Source organism: Cheilinus undulatus, linkage group 23 (genome assembly GCF_018320785.1).
Source record: "Cheilinus undulatus linkage group 23, ASM1832078v1, whole genome shotgun sequence".
NCBI classification, from domain to species: Eukaryota; Metazoa; Chordata; class Actinopteri; order Labriformes; family Labridae; genus Cheilinus; species Cheilinus undulatus.
In genome coordinates, this window is record NC_054887.1 from 26,069,859 (window position 1) to 26,094,775 (window position 24,917).

The 24,917-nt window shown below is 39.7% G+C and overlaps 1 protein-coding gene across 1 annotated transcript in view; it reads right to left on the reverse strand.

The window, feature by feature from the left end:
• acss3 (acyl-CoA synthetase short chain family member 3) overlaps nt 1–24,917 on the reverse strand; it is a 98,904-nt gene that overhangs the window by 10,945 nt on the left and 63,042 nt on the right. The window contains exon 10 of the mRNA XM_041780672.1: nt 1,434–1,529. Within this exon, the coding sequence (XP_041636606.1) occupies nt 1,434–1,529 (96 nt within the window). The remainder of the gene's footprint in view (nt 1–1,433; nt 1,530–24,917) is intronic.

Sequence of the window (24,917 nt, forward strand, 5' to 3'; positions counted from 1 at the left end):
CCAAATATCAAAAAAAATTCCCTGAAATTTAAAGCATGGAAATTTCCTTGAAAATTACTGAAATTTCAACGTGTAGCTCCCAATCAAAATATTCAAATTCCCAAAAATGTACTGATAAATTCCCTAAATTTTGATTAAATTACAGCAAATCCACAAAAAATAAACATATTTCCCAGATTTTCATGTAAATTTAAAGGGAAATTCTCCCAAACATCCCAAAGAATTTCCATGTCCCATGGAAATGTCCTCCAAAAAAAAAAAAAAATTAAATAATTTTCCCCAAAACTTCAAATGCCAATCTCCGTTTACAAAGAAATTATTTTTAAATAATTCAATGAATAACCCCAAAAATTACAAACAAATGTCTACAAAAGTATTCACAGCAAATGCCCTGAATATGTCCAAACAAATTCCCCTGAAACCTGAATCATGAAAATCTCCTTGAAAACTCAGAAATTTCCAAAAATGGCAAATAAATTTCCCAAATTTCCATGGAAACACCCCTCCAAAAAAGAAAAGAATAACAAAAGCAAATTCCCCCCCAAAAAATAAAATGACACCCTCCAAAATATGCAAACAATTCTCCAAAGTTTTCATGGAAATTCTTAAAAATGTTTAAGCAAAGTCTCAAAAACTGACACCTAAAATTTCCTGAAACTTTTCAAGGGAAAAATGTTTGAAAAAAAAATCAATGCAAAGTCCAAAGTCCCCTTAAATTTCTTATCAACCCTTACCCCCTCCCCCCCCCCCCAAAAAAAAGAGTTAATAAAGAAATAGATGCAGATTATTCAATGGCACTGTCTAAAATATGCAAACATATCTGCAAAGTCTTCATGGAAATTCTTCAAAAAATTTAAAACAAATTTCCCAATAATGACAAATTTCTAAAAACATTTTCACAGTAAATTAGCCCATAATTTAAAAAAAAAACCCTGAAATTTGAATCACGGAGATCTACTTCAAAATTCTTGAAATTTCAAAGAATATCTCCCAAATTGCCAATCAAATTCCCCCATAAGGACAAATTTTTCAAAATTGTAATGAAAATTTTAATAGCAAATTAAGATAAACAAGAAAAACGACTCCACCCTAACCTGTTTGAGGGTGCTCCTTTTTTCATTTTCTCTGTAAATTACCCCAAACAAATTTCAAAATTCCCATGCAAATGCAAAAAAAAGAAAAAAAATATAGGAAAATTATCAAAAATATCAAAACAAATTCCCTACTATTTACATGAAGAGCCCTAAAAATTAGTTGTAAATTCTCCAAACATTTTTAAACTTCAATTGGCATTCTGGACAGTTTTGTCAGAACTTTAAATATCAGTATTATTTCAATTATCACTATGCTGTAGGAACGTCCTCATATGTACATGCAGGGTCTGAGGAGGTTACTGACAAACTCAAACAACACAGAGTAGAGAGGTTGTTTACCATTGTATCCTGGAACAGGTTTTCCAGCCTGACCAGCAGGTGGCGTAAGAGAGTTTCCCAGACCGATGCATGAGGAGGTGATGGCTGAGCCGGTTTCTGATGAGAGAGAGAGAGAGAAAGAATCCACATAAAGCCTCACATCTGTGTGGGAGATCCACACCTTTCATTCTACCCACAGGAGCTCTGCTGTCTGTTGTAGCTCTGCAGTTTGAACACAACATCCCAGTTTTCTGCTTTGAATAAAAACACCTTAAATCTTCTGATGGTGGGCTGATCAAAAGAAGCTGTGTGGGAAAGCATCTGTGAGCATTAACCTACATGAAACAAAAGCATGACAGCTCCAGCGGGCTCCCCCAGACCGTGCTCCACTTACAGCGCAGCTCTGCCCGTTTGTCACAGCCCGCCCAGAGGATGAGAAAGGAATCGATGCAGCTCAGTAAGCAAGATTACATCAGAAATCACACCGGCCCACCATCAGCATCTGTCTTATCTGGCTGTGTGTTCCACTGAAGTTTCAAAAGACTGTCTGAGAGGAAAGACTCCCACCCTGGATCTTTAATGCCTCCATTTATCCAGCTTGTTTTTCTTTTCTCAGGAAGAGTTTTCCTTCTCTTTCTGATGTCTCAACTATAATGCACTGACATCAGGGTCTGCACACCACTTAAAAAAGAATACAGGACTTTTTAAGACCCTAAAAAAGACATTATGACATTGCTGCACTGCATGCTTTGGTGCTTTTCCAATTTCTTTGTAAGACTTGCCGGTTTTGATTCCCATCAACCCGGGTTTAAAAGGTTAGTTTGCAAATCTTGTAAGAATTTGTTGCGTTGCCAACCAGCCGAATGAACAATACAGATGACGTGTAATGAGTCAAAAGCATTTTAATTTAAAACTTCGACTCTAGAACTTTGCCTTTCTGTTGCTGTTGATTACAGGAAATGGTATGCAGCCGATGTCTCCATCCGTCTTTCTTCTTTTCCACAGGCAGTTCTACCTCAGTCAGATTGTCTCTGAATTTGCATGAATACAAACCGTTGATTGCCAGCATTTCTCTGATTCTTATGAATAAAATCGGATTCATCTGCCTATGTTTTAATACATTTTATTGCACAAAAGGGAAGTTTAATCAAGGATGTGAAAGGCATTTACAAATCTGTTTTAACAATACTTCACAGAGGTGGAATTCTTTATCAGCGGGCTGTTACAAGTAGTCTATCTATGGTTATTATGCAGTTTTATTTCTTTGTAGGGGTGGCAAAGGAGTCTGAGTGAGACTCTTAAACATTTCAGGATCAGTTGAGGACAGTCTGCTTCTACCTGAGTTATTCTTTCACACATGGCACTCACAGCAGGAGATTTTCCCTTCTAACAAAAGTGTGGGGTGTTAGGGAGGCAAGACATGTCAATTGAAATGTCAATCAAAGCAACTTGTATTTGAATCTATTCTAGTGTAAACAAAATCGTAGTCAAGATCATTCTTTATTCTATGTGCATAAATCCAAATTCAATGTTATGCAATGCTATCTGACCCAATGCTATTTGAAGCAATGCTATGCTGCTCTATGCTATGCAACAGGTTGCCATGTGATGTGATGCAACGCAATGCCAGAAAACACAATGCAAAGGGACGTGATAAAATATGACGCAATCTAATACAATGAAATGCAATATGGCAGCATGCCATGTGGCACTAATACATGCCATACTATGCAACGCGATGCCATATTACACAATGTGGTTCCATGCCACACCATTTGACGCTATGCCATCTGATGCCATGCCATGCAGTGCGATGCCATTTGCAGTGACGCCATGTGATGTGATGCCATGCGACACATTGCCACAATGCAACAAAAGGCTATGCCCCGCTACAGGATGCCATATTACTAATTGCCATGGGACATGTAACCATGCAACACAATGTGATGTGATGCCATGTGATGCCATGCCATGTGACACATTGCCACAATGCAACACAATGCTATGCCTCGCTACAAGATGCCGATGCCATATTACTAATTGCCATGGGACGTGTTGCAATGCAACACAATGTGATTCATTATGATGCCATGTGACTAGATGCCAAGCTAGGTAATACCATGCAATGTGATGCCATGCTATGTTACACAATACCATGGAATGTAATGCCATGTGACACATTATTGCAATACTGTGCAATGCCATGTGATGCCATATTACTTAATGTCATGCGACATCATGGCATGTGACATAATTCCATGCGACGTGACACCAAGAGACACTGCAATGTGATGACATTAGGCAGGATCCCACGTGATGCTCTGCTCCATGGCATGATGCCATGCCATGCCATGCTATGCAACGCAAAGCCATGCAGCCTGATGCCATGTGATGTCATGCGATGTGATGTTAAAGTGGCGGTATTAAGCTTTTTTATCAAGGCTTTACACATCTCTGATACCCACGTAGTAGCTTCACATGGTTTACAGCTCAAAAAACTCCTCATGTTTCTCACACTGGCATCCTGAAAAAACCTTATTTTAACCTCCGTCTGAAACGCTGCGTTTTTGCTGCTGTCTCTTTAACACCCCCCCCCCCCCCATCATATGGTATTAATGCAATACCATATGACACAATGCAATGCGCCATGTTGCCTTGTGGTGTGACACCATGCGACAGAATGCTATGCGATATGATGTCATGTGATGCCATGCCATGTGATATGACACACTTTATTGTCCCTTTTATTTATCTGAAATGTTACACGTATACACTGGTCGTGCAGCAGTTGCAAGATTAAACCTCGATAGAAAAAAGACTAACATTTTGCATCCAAAATTTTGGAATATTTTTTTTTTTTTTAACAAATAAATGTGCCATCCCCTTTTAAGGACAAGCAATAATTCCAAACTCATCCAACATTTAAACCAGAGGCCCTTTTCGTCTTAAAAGCAACATTTTTGTGATTCTCCTTCCATCAAAGATTGTGTTAGGAATGTGAGCATGTGACACAACTATGACACCGAAATTGCACGCCACATATCACCACATCATGCACAGTTGTTTAATGCCATACTGGGGGCAACTGCTCCCCATTCCCTCTCCCCTGCTGGTCTTCTTTCACACTGGTGATATAATTGCATGCCCGAGCACATTTGTACACAGTCTGATACTATATGTGGTGGTATGTGCATACTTGGTTTGCAATGGAAAATATATCTTGGTGGAAAAAAATAACCCCCTCCCTTCTCTTAGCAGGCTACAAGCCTGGGATATTTCCTGCTGCATGAGCTCACCCCACAAATTTCAGGATTTGTCAGGAGTTTTGTGCAAAAAGTAGTTCACTGGCTATTTTAATCAGCGTTATATCAGATGTGACTGATTAGGAAAAGCACCAGCCTTTAAGCTTTTCAATTCTGACACAGTTTACAAACAAGAGGCAGCTAAATCATCTGACAATCTACTTTCCTCTTCACTGAAATGCAAATGTATGCATGCTGTGTTTCAGAAGGTAATCAGATCATCTGCCTTATGGGGAGCATAGTCAGTGTAAACTTCATCTATCTGTCATGTATTGTTCCTGAGTAATTGTGGCCACCAGTGTCATGACATTTTCTCCTGTTACTATGTAAATTAATGCAGCAAAGTGCACTAAAACTGAATGTGATGAGCAGGGGTGGAGTTTCAATCATGTGTTGTTATAAAAATATGCAGACAGCGGCGGTGCTGATGGTTGAAGTGACTTTTCCTCTGAGGGGCCAAAGGCCAACAACACAACATTCAAGCTAGCAGGCCAGCTATGCAAATGACAGCTCGGTCAATGGAGCGGTGATGTGCAGAAAGGAGTCATTAAACCTTGAGGGAGAGATACAGCAGCAGAAGAGTTCAGCGGGGTGACATACCTGTCAGTGAGAAAGATGGGTCCGCAGCGAGGATGAGCCACCACAATTATTTTAAAACAGACAGACAAAATGTTTTACCTCCAGGTAAATGTTCCATTTGGATATGAGGTTCTGCTTCGACTCTGCGCTACTTAATGAAATACATCCTTTATATGATTATATTACAAAAAACAGGAGTCAGACCTCAGCAGTTCAGTGTTAAATACTGCTTAGTGATGTATTGAATTGTTATTAGGAATAGCTGTTTCAATAAAATCTACACAGCCTGGACATTTGGTTAGCCCTGGCACCTGCCGAAGGTCTTTGAGTTCAACTCCACTGTCTTTGAACATGTCTTTCTAAACTCTCTCCCCCGTGTTTCCTTTCTCTCTTCAGCTGTCCCATCAAAACAAGGGCAAAAAATGTATCTTAAGAGAGAGTCTACCCTCCCCAATCTGCTCGAAAGATGATCAGAGATGTTCCAATTTGTGTTTGTCAATGTTAGACATGTTAATTTTTACAATTAGACATTCTGTTGTGTGGGGGAACAATGAGGACAGTCAAGCAGGATTGTCTCGTGGAACCAAGCTAACCAAAGGAGGAAGCACAACAAACACAGCCATGGCAGAACTGGTAAACAGGGAAAATAAGATGGATGCTAGAAATGGTGGAAAAACTGGAATTCAGTGGAAATATGTACCTCATTATAAATATTTGGACATGCATACATCCATCCTACTCCCTTGGCATGAACATTTTTTTTCAACACTATGGCTCTTGAGTAGAGTAAGGTTGAGTACCACTGATGTGGTAGAGCAATATGACAAAACTGTGCGCAAATATGACTCTGCAAGCGTCTATCACCCATCTGGAAAAGGCTAAAAAGCCATATCTAAGGCTTTTGGTCTCTAGCCAACCATGATAAGAGCCATTATCCACAAAAGGGAAAACTTGGAATGGTAGTGAACCTTCCCAGCACTTTCAACAGCACATCAACAACTCATCCAGGAGGTCACGCAAGAACAAAAGAATCCAGAACACCATCTAAAGACCTGTAGGACATGATGAGAGCCATTATCCACAAAAAGAGAACTGTGGTGCACCTACCCAGGAGTGGCGGGCCAAGTAAAATTACTCCAACAGCCCCTTAACAATTCATCCAGGAGATCCAGGGAGAGCTCGAAACAACATCTAAAGATCTGTAGGACATGATGAGAGCCATTATCCACAAACAGAGAAAACTTGAAACAGTGGCGAACCTTCCCAGGAGGGGCAGGCCTAGATAAATTACTCCAAGAGTGCATAGACGACTCATCCAGGAGGTCACAAAAGAACCCAGAGCAACATCTAAAGACCTGCAGGCCTCACTAGACACAGTTAAGGTCAGTGTTTATGATTTAACAATAAGAAAGCCACTGGGCAAAAATGGCATCCATGCAAGAGTTCTTAGGACAAAACCACAAAGAGAACACAGAGGCTCATCTCAGATTTGCCTTAAAAATTTCTGCATGATCCCCAAGACTTCTGGGAATATATTCTTTGCACTCACAAGACAAAAGTTGAACTTTTTGGAAGGTGGCGTCCTGTTACATCTGGAGTAAAACTAACAGGATTTCATAACAAGAAGAGAATATCATACCATCAGTTAAATATGGTGGTGGTAGTGTGATATCTGGGGCTGCTATGCTGCTACAGGACCTGAACGACTTGTCGTCATTGATGAAACAATGAATTCTGCTCTCTACCACGAAATCCTGAAGGAGAATGTTCAGCCATCAGTCCATGACTTAAAAGTCAAGCACACTTGGGTTATGCTGCAGGACGATGATCCAAAATGACCCAAAAAGTCTACCTCTGAATGGTTTAAAAATGAAGGTTTTGGAGTGGCCTAGAGAAAATCCAGACTGAAATCGAACTGAGAAGTTGTGGCATGACATTGAATAGCCCATTTGTGCCCCAAATGTTGCTGAATTAAACTAATCCTGCAAAGCAGAGTGGGCCAAAATTCCTCCACAGCAATGTGAAAGACTCATTGCAAATGATGTCAGCGTTTGTTCATGCAGGACACAATAGTCATACGCCCAGCCATGATCAGACAACTGCCAGTTGATCCTAATTATCGCCTCCCGGTTCTCTCAGCAAATCACAGCTCCTTTTCTCAACACAATGGTCCAGTTAAATATGACATACTTCTCACTAATCCCTGCTTGCATTAATGCTGTTGCACCATGCCTCTTGAGCTGGCAACGTCTTCCACCCCAGCCTCCTCCTTTATACAATAAAGCTTATTGCACCCTCATATTCAGAATCACACAACTATGTATTAATTGCTTTTTAACTAATGTTATAGTATTCAACATGGATTGTCCTATATGTATTTATCCATGTGTGGGTTTCTAGCTATGTACTCCCTGGAAAGTCAAAGCCTGTTGCTTGACTAACCAAGGGAGCATCTTTAGAGCAGAGCCTTCTCCAATATGTAAAACTGTATATCTATTTTGCAATAAAATGGTGAAACGTATGACAAGAGCTTTCTTGACTGAACCTCAGCCATTGAATCAAACAGTACTGAGACAGGCTAACTGGCCTCTTTTTAGCTAGGAGCTGGTGTATGAACTTGTGCCATAAAGCTATAAGCACTTCTCATGAGTGAACAGCTTGTTACCAAAGTTACATAGTGCTGAAATCAGGTGACCATGTCACTCCGTGGAAAGATGATAGACACATTCCCTGTTGAAAGTTGCTATGCTATCCTGTCAGATCAACTTTAAAACTTCTGTTTAAGATAGAAAAGTTGCGTACTGCTGCTTTTAAAGAACTGACTGAAGTCTTCCAAAGTTAGATCTCAAGGAAAAGATGCTACATGAGGCCATATTGGACTCAAAATCATCCCGTGCATCTTGTTAAGAAACCGGCTTTATTGATTTAAGAGGATTTAAAGTCTTCCCTCTTCGCTCTGCTGCTAATCAAACAGCCAAACAGACGCACACTGCTTCAGACTTCTGCTCAGCATGCTTCAAAGACACGAACGCAGAGGCAGGAGACTGCTGCCGCTGTTTGAGGAGAGGATTAAGTTATCAAATGAGGAGAGTCAGAAGGAGGAGGGGGGAGAGTAGAGCACATTACCCAACTAAAGTGACCTCTGAACTGGCAACCACATACGGATCATTCATCAGAAGAAGGCGAGGAGCTCACTGAAGGGTTCAAAGACCATTGCAATCACCAGAGACGGCAGTCTGTAATGATGATAAAACAAGGGCTTTTATAGGTACATGATAGAGGTGTTTGGCCTTTTTCCCCCCAACAGAGCAGAGGGTCAGGAAGGAGTGATTACAGATCATCTCTCCTCAGGCTGTAACACTTAAAGCCTTTATATGATCTGAAGAGGACTGGAGCAAAAGAGAAACCTGAACAAAATTTACTGTAATGCAGAAAGATGAATGGTTTCGATAGTTTCCATATATCCACAAAAAAAGGTTAAATTACATGATAAAAACTAATCACACAGCCTCATATTTAGATTTATGATTCAAATTATAGAATCCAAAAGAGCGCATGCACTCACATATCTCAATATATGTTGGCCTCCTGCAATCACAGGTAAATTTAGGCTGGTTTTATATCAATGTTTTATCATTAGAAAATGGCATAAATAAGTAGAAAAAACAAATTATTCATTATCAAGGGAAAATTAAGGAAAATAAAACAGCTCTAAAATGTTTGCTATGAAATTAATTCTGTTTCTTGAACGATATACAAAAACTATATATTGCATTATGTTCTGATCTATAACCCCACTTCCAAAAAAGTTGGGGCGCCATGTAAAATGTTAACAGAAAGCAATAGTTTGGAAATCTCATAAACCCATTATTTTTTCACAATAGAACATAAAAAACACATCTGATGTTAAAACTAAGACATTTTTCTATTTCATGAAGCTCATTTTGAATTTGATGTCAGCAACACATCTCAAAAAAGTAGGGACAGGGCCATGTTTACTATTGTGTAGCATTCCCTCTCCTTTTAACAACAGCCTGTAAACATCAGGGTGATGAGAAGACAGTTGGTGGAGTTTTTGGAGAGGAATATTGTCCCATTCTTGTCTGATGTAGGATTTTTCCTTCTAAGATACTCCAAATGTTTTCTATTGGTGCAAATTCAGACTGTAGGCAGGCTAGCTCAGCACCCAGACTGTTATAGTGTGAAGCCATGCTGTTGTGATAGATGTGGTAGGTGGTTTAGCGTTGTCTGAGGCATTGTCTGAATGGGAGAACATGTTGCTCTGAAACCTCTATATACTCTTCAGCATTGATAGTTCCTTTCCAGATGTGTAAACTGCCCACACCTTAGGCACTAATGCAACCCCATAACATCAGAGATGCAGGCTTTTGAACTGTAAGCTGATGATCCCTCTCCTCTTTAAACCAAAGGACATGTCATCCGTGGTTCCAAAAAGAATTTCAAAGTCTGATTCGTGTGACCACAGAACAATTTTCCATTCTGCCTTAGTCGATTTTAAATGAGCTGCAGCATTTCTGGATTGTGTTCTTTGCATGAAATAGCTTTAACTTACATTTGTGGATGGCATAGTGAACTGTGTTGGCAGACTGTGATTTCTGGAAGTGTTCCTGAGCACATGCAGGGATTTCAAGAACAGAATCATGCCTGTTTTTAACACAGATCACGGGCATCCAATATTGACCTTTGGCACACAGGTCTTCACTTCTTTTACGTTAAGGAACATTTTTGCTGAAATCAATCTGTGTCTTTGGGGTTAAAATGTGTTATTTGTGAAGAAAGAACATGTCAAAATTGTAACACTTTCATACTTTTTGCAACCTTGGATTTTAAAATGAAACAATGTAATGAATTTTGCCAATCCACTCTGTGTAAAATTGCAAAAACTACTCCTGTTTAATAAGACAGGTGCCTTAGAGAGGAAGGAATCCATCATAACCTTTGGGCAAGCTTCTGCCCACTGTCTTAATCAATAAAGATGAAATTACACAACAGTGGCTCCCTGGGATTTGTATTTTTGCTGCTGTGGAATCATAAATGGGTACTGATACTGTTCATTTTTTCAAGTGTTATATCAAAATTTTCAATTCTGGCAACCTTGTCATGGGCAATGTAAAAAGGAAGCTTCATATTCATGAATAAATCATGAATGGAGTAGTGATAGGATTCATTAGTTTGTACTTCCTAGTCTTTTTTGAATATGCATAAGGAATGATCACAGTCTGACAACTTCCTTTCCACTTTACTGGTAAATACAGCTTTATCTCTGTCTGACTGCTGGTTGTATAATTCTGTACGTTATTGGAGATAATTTTCCAATCACTGACCGTGATGATGCCATTTTATCTTCTTTAAATTATGACCTGAAATTGCCAAACCCATACAGCTCTGACCCTTAATGACCCCATCACCACTCCTTTAAACTCTCTCCTAAATTGCGAGTCGATTAGAGCTCGACAGACCCGCCGAAGCGTGTCAGCATGGGTGGAGTGTTTAAACTCTGCTGTTTACAGCCAGACGCTGGCAGTGATTCAGCCCCGGTCCCAGAGAGCAAAAATTCAAAGCCCAAATGAAAGAAGACAATATAATTGGACCTTGACATTTTACAAGGCCATGCAGGAAGAAAGCCAAACGGGCTGAGAGGCTCTGAGGCATGAAATCAAGCCTTTACAAGAAATCTCAATGATAATTAATTGCTTTGATAAAATGTTTTGTCCTCATATTTGCATGAAAGATGGAGAGCCCGAGTCTAAATGCTGACTCAGGATCTCCTGGGGTTCCATCTTTAGTCTGCACACTCTATGAAGGTGTAATAAATCATAACAGCAGTTTTTGTCACTCTATTACTCCTGCTCCCTGCAGCTCATGAGGACGAATATATACAAAAATATTCAAACTTGTTGCCAGACTACAAACTTTTTTGACATTTTGAAAAGTTTCTAAACATACAACAGGATGGCATTGTCAATTTAAAATATTTAAAATGAAGAAATCATCCTTATTTAAAAAACAAATGTCATTTTTTACTTTTTTCACATTTGCAAACATGCTAGAGGTTTGTCAGCAATCAGAGAAAATCATACTTGCATTGGAAAAATATTACAAAATGTTGCTCAAGAGCTGAAATATTTGACATTCGGGAAGGTAGCAGCAATTCAATAATATTTTTTGTGTTAAAAAATTCCCAGGAAAAAATCCAGGCCTTTTAAAGTTTTTATAAATGTTACTGAGCTTTGTAAGAAATTCAACGAGTTAAATTAAAGGAAATTATCCTTAATCACTAGGTCTGGAAGGTTCAGTCAATGGTTTATCACTATTCCTGGTTACCCTTACACCATGATGACAAAAGAACACTTCAAGCAACTCAGAGAAAAAGTTGTTGAAAAGTATAAGTCAGGGGATGGATGCAAAACAAATTTCAAGGCACTGAACATTCCCTGGAGTTAAGCTAAATCCATCAACAAGAAATGGAAGGAATATGGCACATGTGTAAATCTGCCTAGATCAGGCCGTCCTCACAAACTCAGTGACCGTGCAAGAAGGAGACAAGTGAGAGAGTCCACCAAGACACCTAGGACTACTGTGAAGGAGTTACAAGCTTCAGCTGCTGAGAAGGTAGAGACTCTACATGCAACAACTGTTGCCTGGGTTCTTCACTAGTCAAAGTTTTATGAGAGAGTGGCAAAAAGAAAGCCACAGTTGAAGAAAACTCATTAAATCTGGACTAAAGCTCACCAAAAAGCATTTGTGACGTCACACGCTGCTGTTGGACGAGAAGGCCTGGCTCTCAGTCTCCGCTCTAAATCCTCCCAAAGGTGTTCTATCGGGTTGAGGTCAGGACTCTGTGCAGGCCAGTCAAGTTCATCCACACCAAACTCTCTCATCCATGTCTTCATGGACCTTGCTTTGTGCACTGGTGTACAGTCATGTTGGAACAGGAAGGGGCCATCCCCAAACTGTTCCCACAAAGTTGGGAGCATGGAATTGTCCAAAATCTCCCTGTATGCTGAAGCATTTAGAAGAGTTCCTGTCACTGGAACTAAGGGGCCAAGCCCAGCTCCTGATAAACAAGCCCACACCATAATCCCCCTCCACCAAACTTTATACTTGGCACAATGCAGTCAGACAAGAACAGTTCTCCTGGAAACCACAAAACCCAGACTTGTCCATCAGATTGCCAGATGGAGAAGCGCGAATCGTAACTCTAGAGAACGTGTCTCCACTGCTCTAGAGTCCAGTGGCAGCGTGCTTTACACCACTGCATCCAACACTTTGCATTGCACTTTGTGATGTATGGCTTGGATGCAGCTGTTTGGCCATGGAAACCCATTCCATGGAGCTCTCTACCCACTGTTCTTGCTAATCTGCTAATCTGAAAGCCACATGAAGTTTGGAGGTCTGTAGCGATTGACTCTGCAGAGGGTTGGCAACCTCTGAGCACTATGCGCCTCAGCATCCACTGACCCTGCTCCGTCATTTTACGTGGCCTACCACTTCAGGGCTGAGTTGCTGTCATTCCCAATTGCTTCCACTTTGTTATAATACCACTGACAGTTGACTGTGGGATATTTAGGAGCGAGGAAATTTCATGACTGGACTTGTTGCACAGGTAGCATCCTATCACAGTACCACACTGGAATTCAATGAGCTTCTGAGAGCGACCCATTCCACCCATCATTCCTTGATGGGTGAGTGAATACTTCTGGCAATATAGTGCATGTTTGCAGAATACCATGCTTAAACAATAACAAGTGTGACTCGTAACCTGCAAGAAAACAACACAATAATAGTCCAGTTTTTTTGTGGTATATTGTTTTTGATGTGTGCGCTTTGTACTACATTTCTGCAAAAGGAGGAAGGATATTTCTGGTAAGAAATAGTACTCTTGAATATGTGATATGTTAGTGTTACTCATCTGGTTTTATACGCAAAAAGAATTGTTGCTCTATCTCATTTGGTTACAATTCTACCCATGGTTAAAAATAGATATAGAAATAGGAGTGTTTAAAGGTTAAGAATCTTATAATGATAATACAATCCACATTGGTATATCAGCTTCCCTCCATCCCTGCTGATGGAGATATCTGCTGTCCTAAATAGTTGCCTGGACTTTATCATGGACAAGCTGGCTGCTGCCTTCTTCACCACAAATGCTAGCAGTGCCAACAGCAGCAGACTCTGTGGTATTGCATTGGGCATGGACTTCACAGCAAAGCTGCTTATTATTTCCAGAATCCTGAAAAATGCCTCCAGGTACAAGCCTCAGCCATCCAGCTCCTCCTTTAACAACTTTAAGTTACTAAAATCACTCTTTTAATTCACAGTTGGAACTTCAGCAGATCACCATACCTAAGTGGACTGGCTGCTGCCATGTGATCAGCCAATTAGACATTTGAGCAGTTGAGCAGGTGTACCTAATTAAGTGATCGATGAGTGTATGACTCCTTTATTACTTTACCCCTCGTCAAATTATTGCTTTAGGGCAAAAACGATCCAATTAAGTTGTCTATCCAAAAAAAATCCTTAAGGCGATAAAGACAAAAAAGCTCCTCTTCACATATTCTGCTCACATTGTGCAGAAGAGATTAAATACGCCCTGAAAATGGGCAGACAGCACAGTCTCAGACATGCGAGTCGACGCTGGAGGGGAGTGAAGAGGAGTGAAAATAGTCTAGTCTACGAGCTGGAGTCGATCACACACTTGCACGCACACCGTGTCGTCGTCTATCTGCCCGTCTGACTGACTGGTGCGAGTCTTTGGCACACGTACAAACAAAGAACACTCCTCGGTATCCTCTACTCCCACCTCTGTCTCTTCCCTTTTCTTCTTTGCTCCCCTCTCGCTGCCTTTGCCTCCGTACACAAACAAATCAATCTTCCTTCGACCTGCAGGAGATGAGCGTGGCCGGTGAGAGGCATGTTGAGTGTGATGAATGGGTTCAGGCGAGGGGAGGGTTGTTGGAGGATACGTTGGAAAGAGCTAGCTGGGCGATACAAGGGTGCTTTCTCAGCTGAGAAGGTGCTATCGAACAAAGCTGGAGGGGGGGTGTATAAAAGCATAGTCTCTACTCCAGCATTTCTTTATACATAATATGAAAAACAGTGTTCTCCACAGACAGTGAAGGCCTGTCCTTCCTCTTTATCTGCAGGGCCTGTATAGTCAGACAGAGAGCACTGAGCGAGGTGAGCGCAAGGTCAGGAAAGGAAACTCTCAATCGAGTGACTGTGGGGTGGACCAAATTTAGAGGAAGAAACCTGGGAGGAGAGAAAAATCAGACTTGTAGCCCAAAAGAAACTTGTAGTGTATTTTTTTTATGTTGAGTTATGGAATTAACACTCTGAACTCTGTCAGCATCATCAGTCTAAACTGATGAGCTTCACCTATCTCGCTCTTTACTGGTGCTCTCTGAACCAACACCATCTCTCTCAGCAGCTCTACCACTTTCTGCACCAACTATTTCCAGAGATGCTCCCTTAACCTTTGCTTTTTGCACTGATCCAGTCTGCAATCTTCACACAGATGCTTTTTGCACCATTGCTCCTTGCATGAATGCTTGTTTTTCTCAGGACCATCTCTAAACTGACTCTCAGCATCTATACTCTTTGCACCAAGACCCACTGCACAATTGGTCTTCCCATAAACATTCTTTTCATTGGCGCTCTCTATTTGCTGTAATTTAGCACTTTTTGAACAAACACTATTTTCATAGACAATTTCTGGACAAATGCATGGATGCCCTCTGAAACCTGCACTCTTTGTGCAGACTCTCTTAGTACCGGTGCACCAAACTAAATTACAATCTGCTTTGATCAAACACTGTTTGAGCCAACACCCAAAGTACCAACATTCTTTACACCACACATATCGTACTTTGCGTCAATGCTTCTTGCTAACACTCTTTGCACCAATGTAGGTGAAATATTATCTATGGTATCAGCAGATATTGGCTTATGAATTAAGTTATCTGCCACGAGATATGAACATTTCTGCCAGTGTTTACAACTGGTGTATCGGCTGCAAGTATATCAGCTGTAAAGTTCTACTTGTATTGGTTTTCAATACTGGCCTACATTAGTTGTGTGTGTATCAATGTATATATATGTGTATATATGTCTATATATATATAGACATATATATATATATATATATATATATATATAGACATATATACATATATATATACATTTATACACATATACACATATATATATAGACATATATACATATATATATACATTTATACACATATACACATATATATACATATATATATATATATATATATATTTATGTATATACCCGTATAAGCTGTGAATATCAGTTTAAATTGACTGTAAATATTGGCCTATAAAGGCTGTAAATGTTGGCCCATTTTGGCTTACATCAGCTGTTAATCAGGCATAAATCATCTGCAAATATCAGCCTAATTGGCTGTAAATACTGGCCTACACTTGGCTTCAATAAGCAGTAAATACTGGCTGATATCAGTGGTACAGATCAGTCTATGATGCCTCAAAGTTCTTCTAAATATCAGTCTATATGGGCTCTAAATGTAGGCGTTCATTAGCTGTAAATATCAGCCTATGTTGGCACCAAATATACACCTTAATTGGCTTGTGATACCTCTAAATATCAGCCTATATCTGATGTAATGTTCTTCCTATATCAGCATATATCAGCTTAAAATGTGCACCTAATTGGCTCTAAATATCAACCTTAATTGGTTCTTTGTATTGTACATATGTATTAAGTGAAATCAGCTGTAAATTTCAGCCTTAATTGACAGTAAATACCTGCCTACATTGGCTTATATTGGCTATAAAAAATGCCCTTTATCAGCTGTAACTATCAGCCTATTTAGGCTCTAAATATCTGCCTATACTTGCTCTTAATATCAGTTCATATTGACCTACAGTGGATGTAAATATTGGCCTAAATTAGCTATAAACATTTGCCCATATCATCTTTTAATTACAGCCTATATGGGCTTATATCAGCTGTAAATATCTGCTTATTTGGGCTGTAAATACCAATCTGTTTCGGCTTCTATCACTTTAACTATCGGCTTAAATCAGCTGTAATGGTTTACCTACACCAGCCCATAACAGCTGTAAATACTGGCCTATATCAGCTGTAAATATCAGCCAATGTCAACTTTACATTTCAGCCTTTATGGGCTTACATCAGCTGCAAAAGAGATGGCCTTTATAGGCTGTAAATATCGTCCTATTTCAGCACTTAATATCAACCTATACTGACCAATAGTAGCTGTAAATCATGGCCTAAATTTGACTATAAATATTGTCCTATATCAGCTGTCAATAACTGCGATTTGGACTGTAAATAAAGCCTTTATTGACTATAAATATATCAGCCCATATCAACTGTAAAAAAATTGGCCTATTTCAGCTGTTAATATCAGCCCATATTGACCTATAATGTTTGAATATATTGGCCTAAATTTGTCTATAAATATTGGCCTATATTGACTATAAATACTGGCCTATATTGATCGTAAATATTGGCCTATATTGACTATGAATTTGGCTTATATTGACTATAAATATTGGCCTACTTTGCCTTTAAATATTGGCCTACATTGACGATAAACATTAACCTATATTGACTATAAATATTGGCCTATATTGACTATGAATTTGGCTTATATTGACTATAAATATTGGCCTACTTTGCCTTTAAATATTGGCCTACATTGACAATAAACATTAACCTATATTGACTATAAATATTGGCCTATATTGACATGAATAATGGCCTATATTGACATAATATTATCCTTTATTGACTATAAATATTGGCCTATATTGACTATAAATAGTAGCCTATATTGACTATAAATATTGGCCTACATTTACAATAAACATTAACCTATATTGACTATAAATATTGGCCTATATTGACTATGAATATTGGCCTATATTGACTATAAATATTGGCCTACTTTGCCTTTAAATATTGGCCTACGTTGACGATAAACATTAACCTATATTGACTATAAATATTGGCCTATATTGACATGAATAATGGCCTATATTGACTATAAATATTGGCCTGTATTGACTATGAATATTGGCCTATATCGACTGTCAGTGTCAGCCTTTATGGGCTTCTATCAGCTGTACATATCTGTCATTTTGGGCAGTAAATATCAGCCTATATTGACCATAAATGCCAGTCAATATTGGCTTCTATCACCTGTAAATATTGGTCTGTATCAGCTGTAACGGTTTATCTAAATCAGTCGGCTGTAAATATTGTAAATATATTAGTTGTAAACATGAGCCTATTTCACCTGTAAACATCAGCCTATATTGACCTTCCACAACTGTAGATATTGGCCTAAATTGACAATAAATATTGGTCTATATATCAGTTGTAAATTTCATATTGACTTATATAAACTGTAATTATCTGTCTTTTTCAGCTGTAGATATTAACCTATATGGGCTGTAACATTGGGCAGAGTTGGCAGTAAATATCAGCGTATATACATCAGCACTATCTGTTGCAACATGCTCTGCTTCGACTCACTCAGCATCAGTGTTCTCTGCAGTGATGCTTCCTTAGTCATTGCTCCATTCCTGACGCTCCTTTCAACAATCCTCTCTCCAACAAAGCTCTGTGTACCTTCACCAACGCTTTGTGCACCACTGCTCTCCACACTAATACTCTTTACACCACTACTCTCTGCAACAACGCTCTCCTAACACTGACTCTTTCTACACCCTCAGTCTCTTGGCTCATGCTTTCTGCACCAATGACACCCATAAATGAAGTCAGCTGAATTCGTTTTAAGAGATTGTTGTGGGACCCCTTTAACTGCTTTTAACTGCCTTTGAGTCTACAGTTCATGGCACAGTCAACCCATCAGCAGGAGAAAGTTCCTAAAAACTGTCATTTTTCAAATCTAATATACTGGGCTGTAAGCCAAGGAACATCAGAAAACGTATCTGTCCAAATATTTAGGTCTATAAATAAGTGTAAAATGAGCTTTGAATGCAGGCACTTCCAGTAATGAATGCAGCCGCTCCGCTGAAACATTTAAATTGGGTGTCAGGTGTTGGTGCTCCTTGCACCTGCTGCCCAGTGACAGGTTTGTCCACCTCTCTGCTGATTGGACTTCTGTATGAATGTTCCCACTGGGTAATTGCATCATTGCAAAGTACAAAAAAAAGTTAGGACTTTACGCCGATGATGTCTTTCTGTTTCTGGAAGGTTATTTGTAAATCCGTTTCTTACCTCCAGTAGAAGCTGAAACAGCAGTTGTCACTTCATGTGTAAACAAACCTGTCAGAAATGGCCTGGGGTGTGATTTCTATTCAGCATACATATGCACAGCGGTGCTCGTGGTTGTCCTGGTGATGGGTGGTTGCTGGGGTAACTCAGTTGAAGCTCAACAAGACAGTCAACTCAGGGTTATTCAAAAAGATGGAACACCACAGGAGGATGGAAACAGATGGAGATGCTTGTTAAGATTTTTGCAGGGTTTTGTCAAAGCTTCCCTTATGAAACATACGTTAAATGGACAAAAATATTTAGCCATGTTCCACATTATTATGCAAATTTGATTTTAGTGTCAAAAATTCACATTTTTGTTTTTCAATTAAACTCATGGATGATATTGTGTCTCAGGGCTCTTTGGACCACTGAAATCAATCTCAGACACCTGTGATAATTATTTTGCCAGGTGAGCCCAATTAAAGGAAAACTACTTACGAAGGATGTTCCACATTATTAAGCAGGCCACAAGTTTCAAGCAGTATGGGAAAGAAAAAGGATCTCTCTGCTGCCGTAAAGCATCAAATGCCTTGGACAAGGAATGAAAACATTAGATATTTCATGAAAAATTAAGCGTGATCATCATGTTGTGAAGAAATCTGTGGCTGATTTAGAGCACAGATGAGTTCATGCAGATAAAGACATAATGAAGAAGGTTTCTGCCAGACAAATTCATCAGATTAGGAGAGCAGCTGCTAATGCCATTACAAAGCAGCAAAGAAGTATTTGAAGCTGCTGGTGCCTCTGGAGTCCCACCAACCTCAAGGTGTTGGATCCTCCAGAAGCTTTGTGTATAAATCTACAATTCAGCCACCCCTAACCAGTGCTCACAAGCAGAAATGGTTGCAGTGGGCCCAGAAACACATGAAGACTCATTTTCAAACAGTCTTGTTGACTGATGAGTGCTGTACAACCCTAGATGGTCCAGATGGAGGAGTAGTGGATGGTTAGTGGATGGCCACCATGTCCCAATGAGGCCGGGACATCAACAAGGAGGGGGCGGAGTCATGTTTGGGCCAGAATCATGGGAAGAGAGCTGTTAGCCTCTTTTAGGGTCCCTGAAGGTGTGAAAATGACCTCGGCAAAGTTGTAGAGTTTCTGACTGACCACTTTCTCCCATGGTACAGAAAGAGGAACAGTGCCTTCTGTAGCAAAATTATCCTCATGCATGACAATGCACCATCTCATGCTGCAAAGAATCCCTCTGTGTCATTGGCTGCTATGGGCATAAAAGGAGAGAAACTCATGGTGGTGCCCCCATCCATCCCTGACCTCAACCCTACTGAGAATCTTTGGAGCATCCTCAAGCTAAAAATCTATGAGGGTGGGAGGCAGTTCACATCAAAACATTAGCTCTGGAAGGGTATTTTGACATCCTGCAAAGAAAATTAAACAGAAACTCTCCAAAAACTCACAAGTTCAATGGATGCAAGAATTGTGAAGGTGATATCAAAGAAGAGGTACTTAACATGTAACTTGGCCTGTTAAGATGTTTCTGATCAAAATAGCTTTGATTTCAGTAAATATGACCTCCTAATTCTGCAAATTCAACAAACGATCATTTTCAGTTCTTTACAACCTATAAAATGTTTTAAAACTGTTGTGCTTAATAATGTGGAAGAGTGCATTTTGAGGTTTTTATTTTAAAAAGAAATGGTTATCATTATGAAGTTTGTTCAAAAACATTTGAATTATGCTCTAACATCTGATGACTTGAAAAATATTCTGTCATTTGCATTAATATTTAGGAAAATAAGAGAAAAATATCATTTGAATAATAATTTGGAAGGCAGTGTCTTATACCAACAGGGACTGTAATGAGATTGAATATAAATGTACTTTAATATGGAGTTGGTCCCCCTTTTGCAGCTGTAACAGCTTCCACTCTTCCTGGAAGGCTTTCAACAAGAGTGTTTTGGGGGTATTTGTGCCCATTCATTGTCATAAGGTCAGGCTCAGAGTGGATGCATTACTATTACATGCAGACCTGCCTGCTACACACTGTGTAGGTGAGGAGAGACAGAAAGGAGAGCTGCAGGCTAAGATGACTTCCAGCAGCATGCATGTACATAAACCCATGGAAATCAATGATTACACTTTTTAATAACGATGGATATCCGGACCTTGTGGACATCACTGCCCCTGACCGTAAAAAGACTCCAGTATTACAAAGTTTACTTCATTATTCTGTTATGCCTTGAGTGAAGAGCTGAAGAGACTTGTTAATTGCTTGGTCAAACAATAAAAAAGAGCAGAATGACATCAGCTGTAGCAATTACAAGAACAGGACTACTACTGTCTCTGCCACTCTCTCCTCTGATGGCCACGGTGCATCTGCTCTCTTCTGGTCTTGAGCTTGTATAGCACTGTTTTAGTCGTCTGACTACTCAAAGCGCTTTTACACCTAAACCCGCTCACACCTTTTCACTATACATTCACACACTGATGGCGTATTGATGGCAAATTGGCCAATCAACATTACCTAATCTCATTCATACATATCCATACCCAGTTACTAATGAAGCAGAGGGAGCAAATTGGGGCCAAGTGTCTTCCAACTAAGGATGCAACAAACAACTACAACTAACACTGACTAGTTGCTTTCTGTTGAGCCGAGTGGGTAGAGTCAGTCCTTCTGTAATGGAAAGGTCATAGGTTCAATCCCTTGCTCCTGCGGTCACATGTCGATGTCTCCTTGGACACTTAACCCCTATTTGCTCTCACTGCTTCATCAGTGGCGTGTAAATGGGTATGGATACGTTTGGAGGGTATAAGCTAATACTGATGGCCTCACTGTGGGTGTGATATATACTGTCTACAAATATCGTCCTGCAGTGGCTGTAAAAATCGGCCTATATAAATATAAATATCAGCCTTTAGGCAGTAAATTTTTTAATAATCTGGCTTATTTCAGCTACAAATACCAACCAATATCAGCCTATAACAGTTTACATCAGCTAGACTATATCATCTATAAATATCGGCTTATATGGGCTGTGTAAATCAGCCTTTATTGGCTTATTTCAGCTGTTTATATCTGCCATTTTCCTTTATAAATATCAGCCTATATTGACTCTAAATATCAGCCTCTATCGGGGTTAAATATCAGCCTATATTTGCTCATATTGTTGGCCTACATTGGCCTTTCTTGGCTGTTAATCTCAGCCTAAATTGACTATAAATATTGACCTATATCAGCTGTTACTTTCAGCCTATATTGGTTTATATCAGCTGTAAATATCAGCCAATATTAACTGTAAACTTCAGTCTATTTGCTCATATCACTGCTTCCCTGTGGTGTGTAAATGGGTATGGATGCGATTGAATGGGATTAGCTAATACTGATGGCCAATTCTACACAATAACCTCTTCCATCAGTGTGTAAATGTGGATTGAATTGGTGTGAATGACAAGGTGTGGAGACGACTACAAAAGCGCTATACAAGCTCAAGTCCATATACCATCATCTTGCTGAAACAGTCAAGGCTTTCCCTGAAAGTGACATTGTCAGGATGGGAAACATGTTGCTATGAAATCTCTATTTTCCTTTCAGCATTGATAGTACATTTCCAGATGTGTAAGCTGCCCACTCCATAGGCACTACTGCAACCCCATACCATCAGAGATGCAGGCTTACACTGATAACAAGCTCTCCAGTTCCTCTCCACTTGAGTCTGGGTCTGTATTTTCCAAAATGAATTTCAAATTTTGATTCATCTGACCACAGAACAGTTTTCCATTTCACCTCGGTCCATTTTAAATAAGCCGTGGCCCAGAGAAGACAGTGGCATTTCTGGATTGTGTTTACGTATGGCTTCTTCTTTGCATGATACAGATTCAACTCGCATTTGAAGAAGTATAAGAAGTTTACTATCAGAGGAAAACTCAAAAAGAATTTTAAATTTTAAGCTTATTAAGGAGGAGTACTCGCAGTAGAAGAGAACAGAAAGGTGAGCAAAGTGTGGTTTCTCTGCTTGAGTTTAGCTCTTTGAGTGACAACCAAATATTACTACAGAGCTGTGGGATTAGTTCTGCTTCAACTCTTCTCTGAACAATCAGACTTGAACAATTTAGACTGGATGGCAGTCTCCTGAGAAGCTGAGCATGAGATGAAGCACTAGACTTTGTTAGACTTACTTTCCTGATTGGTTGGATATTAAAATGAGGGAAAGAGCACAGAAAAGATAGAAAAGAGAAGGCAAAAACATGGAGGAAGTCAGGGATAAGGTGCAGCAGCTGCAAGAGGCTGGTGATGTCGCCCACCGACTCCAGACATGAGAGCAAACACACATTCAATCCAACGTACGTTCCCATTTACAACTCTGACTCTTCAAGAGATAATTTCATTCCATCAGCTAAAACATTGCCTCCCTTATCGCTTTGCAGACAGCTCAGCTCATCTGCTCCCAGCCAAGTTTATGCATACAAATCCACTACTTAACTTGCTAATGAAAGACCCCCATCTTGTGCCTTTCGTAGCTCAGCAGCAACAATGGGCTGGAAATGAATGCCAGGAGTATTCCCAGGTTAGAGAGCTGAGGACGGCGACCCGCGGTAAACAGCCAGGCAAACGCAAACGTGGCACCTCGTATCTCGGAGATGTAATTACAAGAGCCGGGACATCTGTGCCACTGTCTTTGCAGCGCTGTAATGAGACGGGGAAAACAACAGAGGCTTTTTTTTTTTTTTTTTTTTGAATGACATGAGGCAGAGAGCCTGGCGCCCACACAGCTCTCAAAGGTGGGGAACAGAGCACGAGGGCGACATGACTCAGGAACTATTTTACCAAAAAGAAATGTATTCTGATTTGTTTTCTAAAAAGGAGAAGCTGAGGGACCGGTCTGTGAGGAGAAAATATGCCGGAAAGAATACAAATAAGGAGAGGGGAAAAGTTGACATCTTAGGAATCAAGTTTATACATTTGAGACAGGAGATGCACATCTCATCTATGTAGCTGATTATTTTTACAGTAAAGGAGTCATAAGGAATTGTCAGCTTTGCAAAACTAGAAATACTGTAGGAAATGCTTTATCTTTATTAGGGCACAAATGACTCAAAAAGCCAAAAACTTTACATACAACATGATTTAAAACTTTCAGTCCACTTTGTCCTGCATCATTAACATATGTGTAGCTCACATAAACAATACCATGTATGCTTAGCAAGTCAAACTGTTTGATTTGATTGGAAAAGAAAACTTGTAAATTGTTGAAGGCTTCAAGTACGTCCGCAGTAGAGATAGAGAAAAAAACGGTGCACAGATGAGGACATGCGAATTATGCAGAGGAGCATGTATTTGCAGGATAAGCAGCAGAGCTGAGAATGTGGGTTGCACCCATGGGAAAACTGCCAAATCTTCCCTGCCAATGTCAAACAGCTTATTCTGCTGTTGCTATTGACTCTTATTATGAGCTTCTGGTACCCCTAGAGGAGTGAGCATGGGCCCTGCTACAGTGGTCAATAGATGTCTGCTCCAAGAATTGGCACATCACGTTTGAATGATCTGGATAGGACCCGTGCGATAGGGCAGCTTCAAGCTGGTGTTCTGCAAAAACAAGTTCCCGCATCTTTTGGTGTGATTCCTGTTGCCATCTCCAAACTGAAGGCCAAGTTCCACATAACAGGGGATGTCAGAGACAGGCAGTGAAGTGGGCCTCCTGAGAAGATGACACCCCAAGAAGTTTCCTCACCCTGGAAAAGTAGGCCGTCTTCTACAGACCTGCAGTTAAGGTTTGCAGGACAGTATGGTCGACAGCTCTCTGCCCAGACAATCTGGAACAGACTGCACACAGCCAATCTCTGGTCTCACAGGCCTGCCATGACTGTCCTTCACCGTCAGGCCCATTAGCGCTGGTGTCAGCAACACGTGCACTGGAACCTGAACATGTGGAGGAACTTTATGGTCAGCTATGAGTCCAGATTCTGCCTATGGCAGTTGGATAATAGGGTCAAAGTGTGGAGAAGACATGGAGAACACCATGCTGATTGCTGCACTGATAGAGTAACATCTTTTGGTGGAGGCAGAGTGAATTAAATTAAATAAGAACCAAGACAACAAATAAAAAGTTTAAAATAAAAGAAATTTGAAAGAAAAAAATATGTAAAATAAATGAAATTAAATGTGAATAAAATAAAATAAAAATGCAAACATAATAAATAACAATTTAAAAAATTAAATTAAGAAGTGAAATTTCAAAATTTGAAGTAATCAAAAAGCTTTAAAAATATATTGACAAAAATTGACAATTCAAGTTATATAACAAATTAATAAAGGAAATTAGAATATGTAAAATTGAAATAAAATTG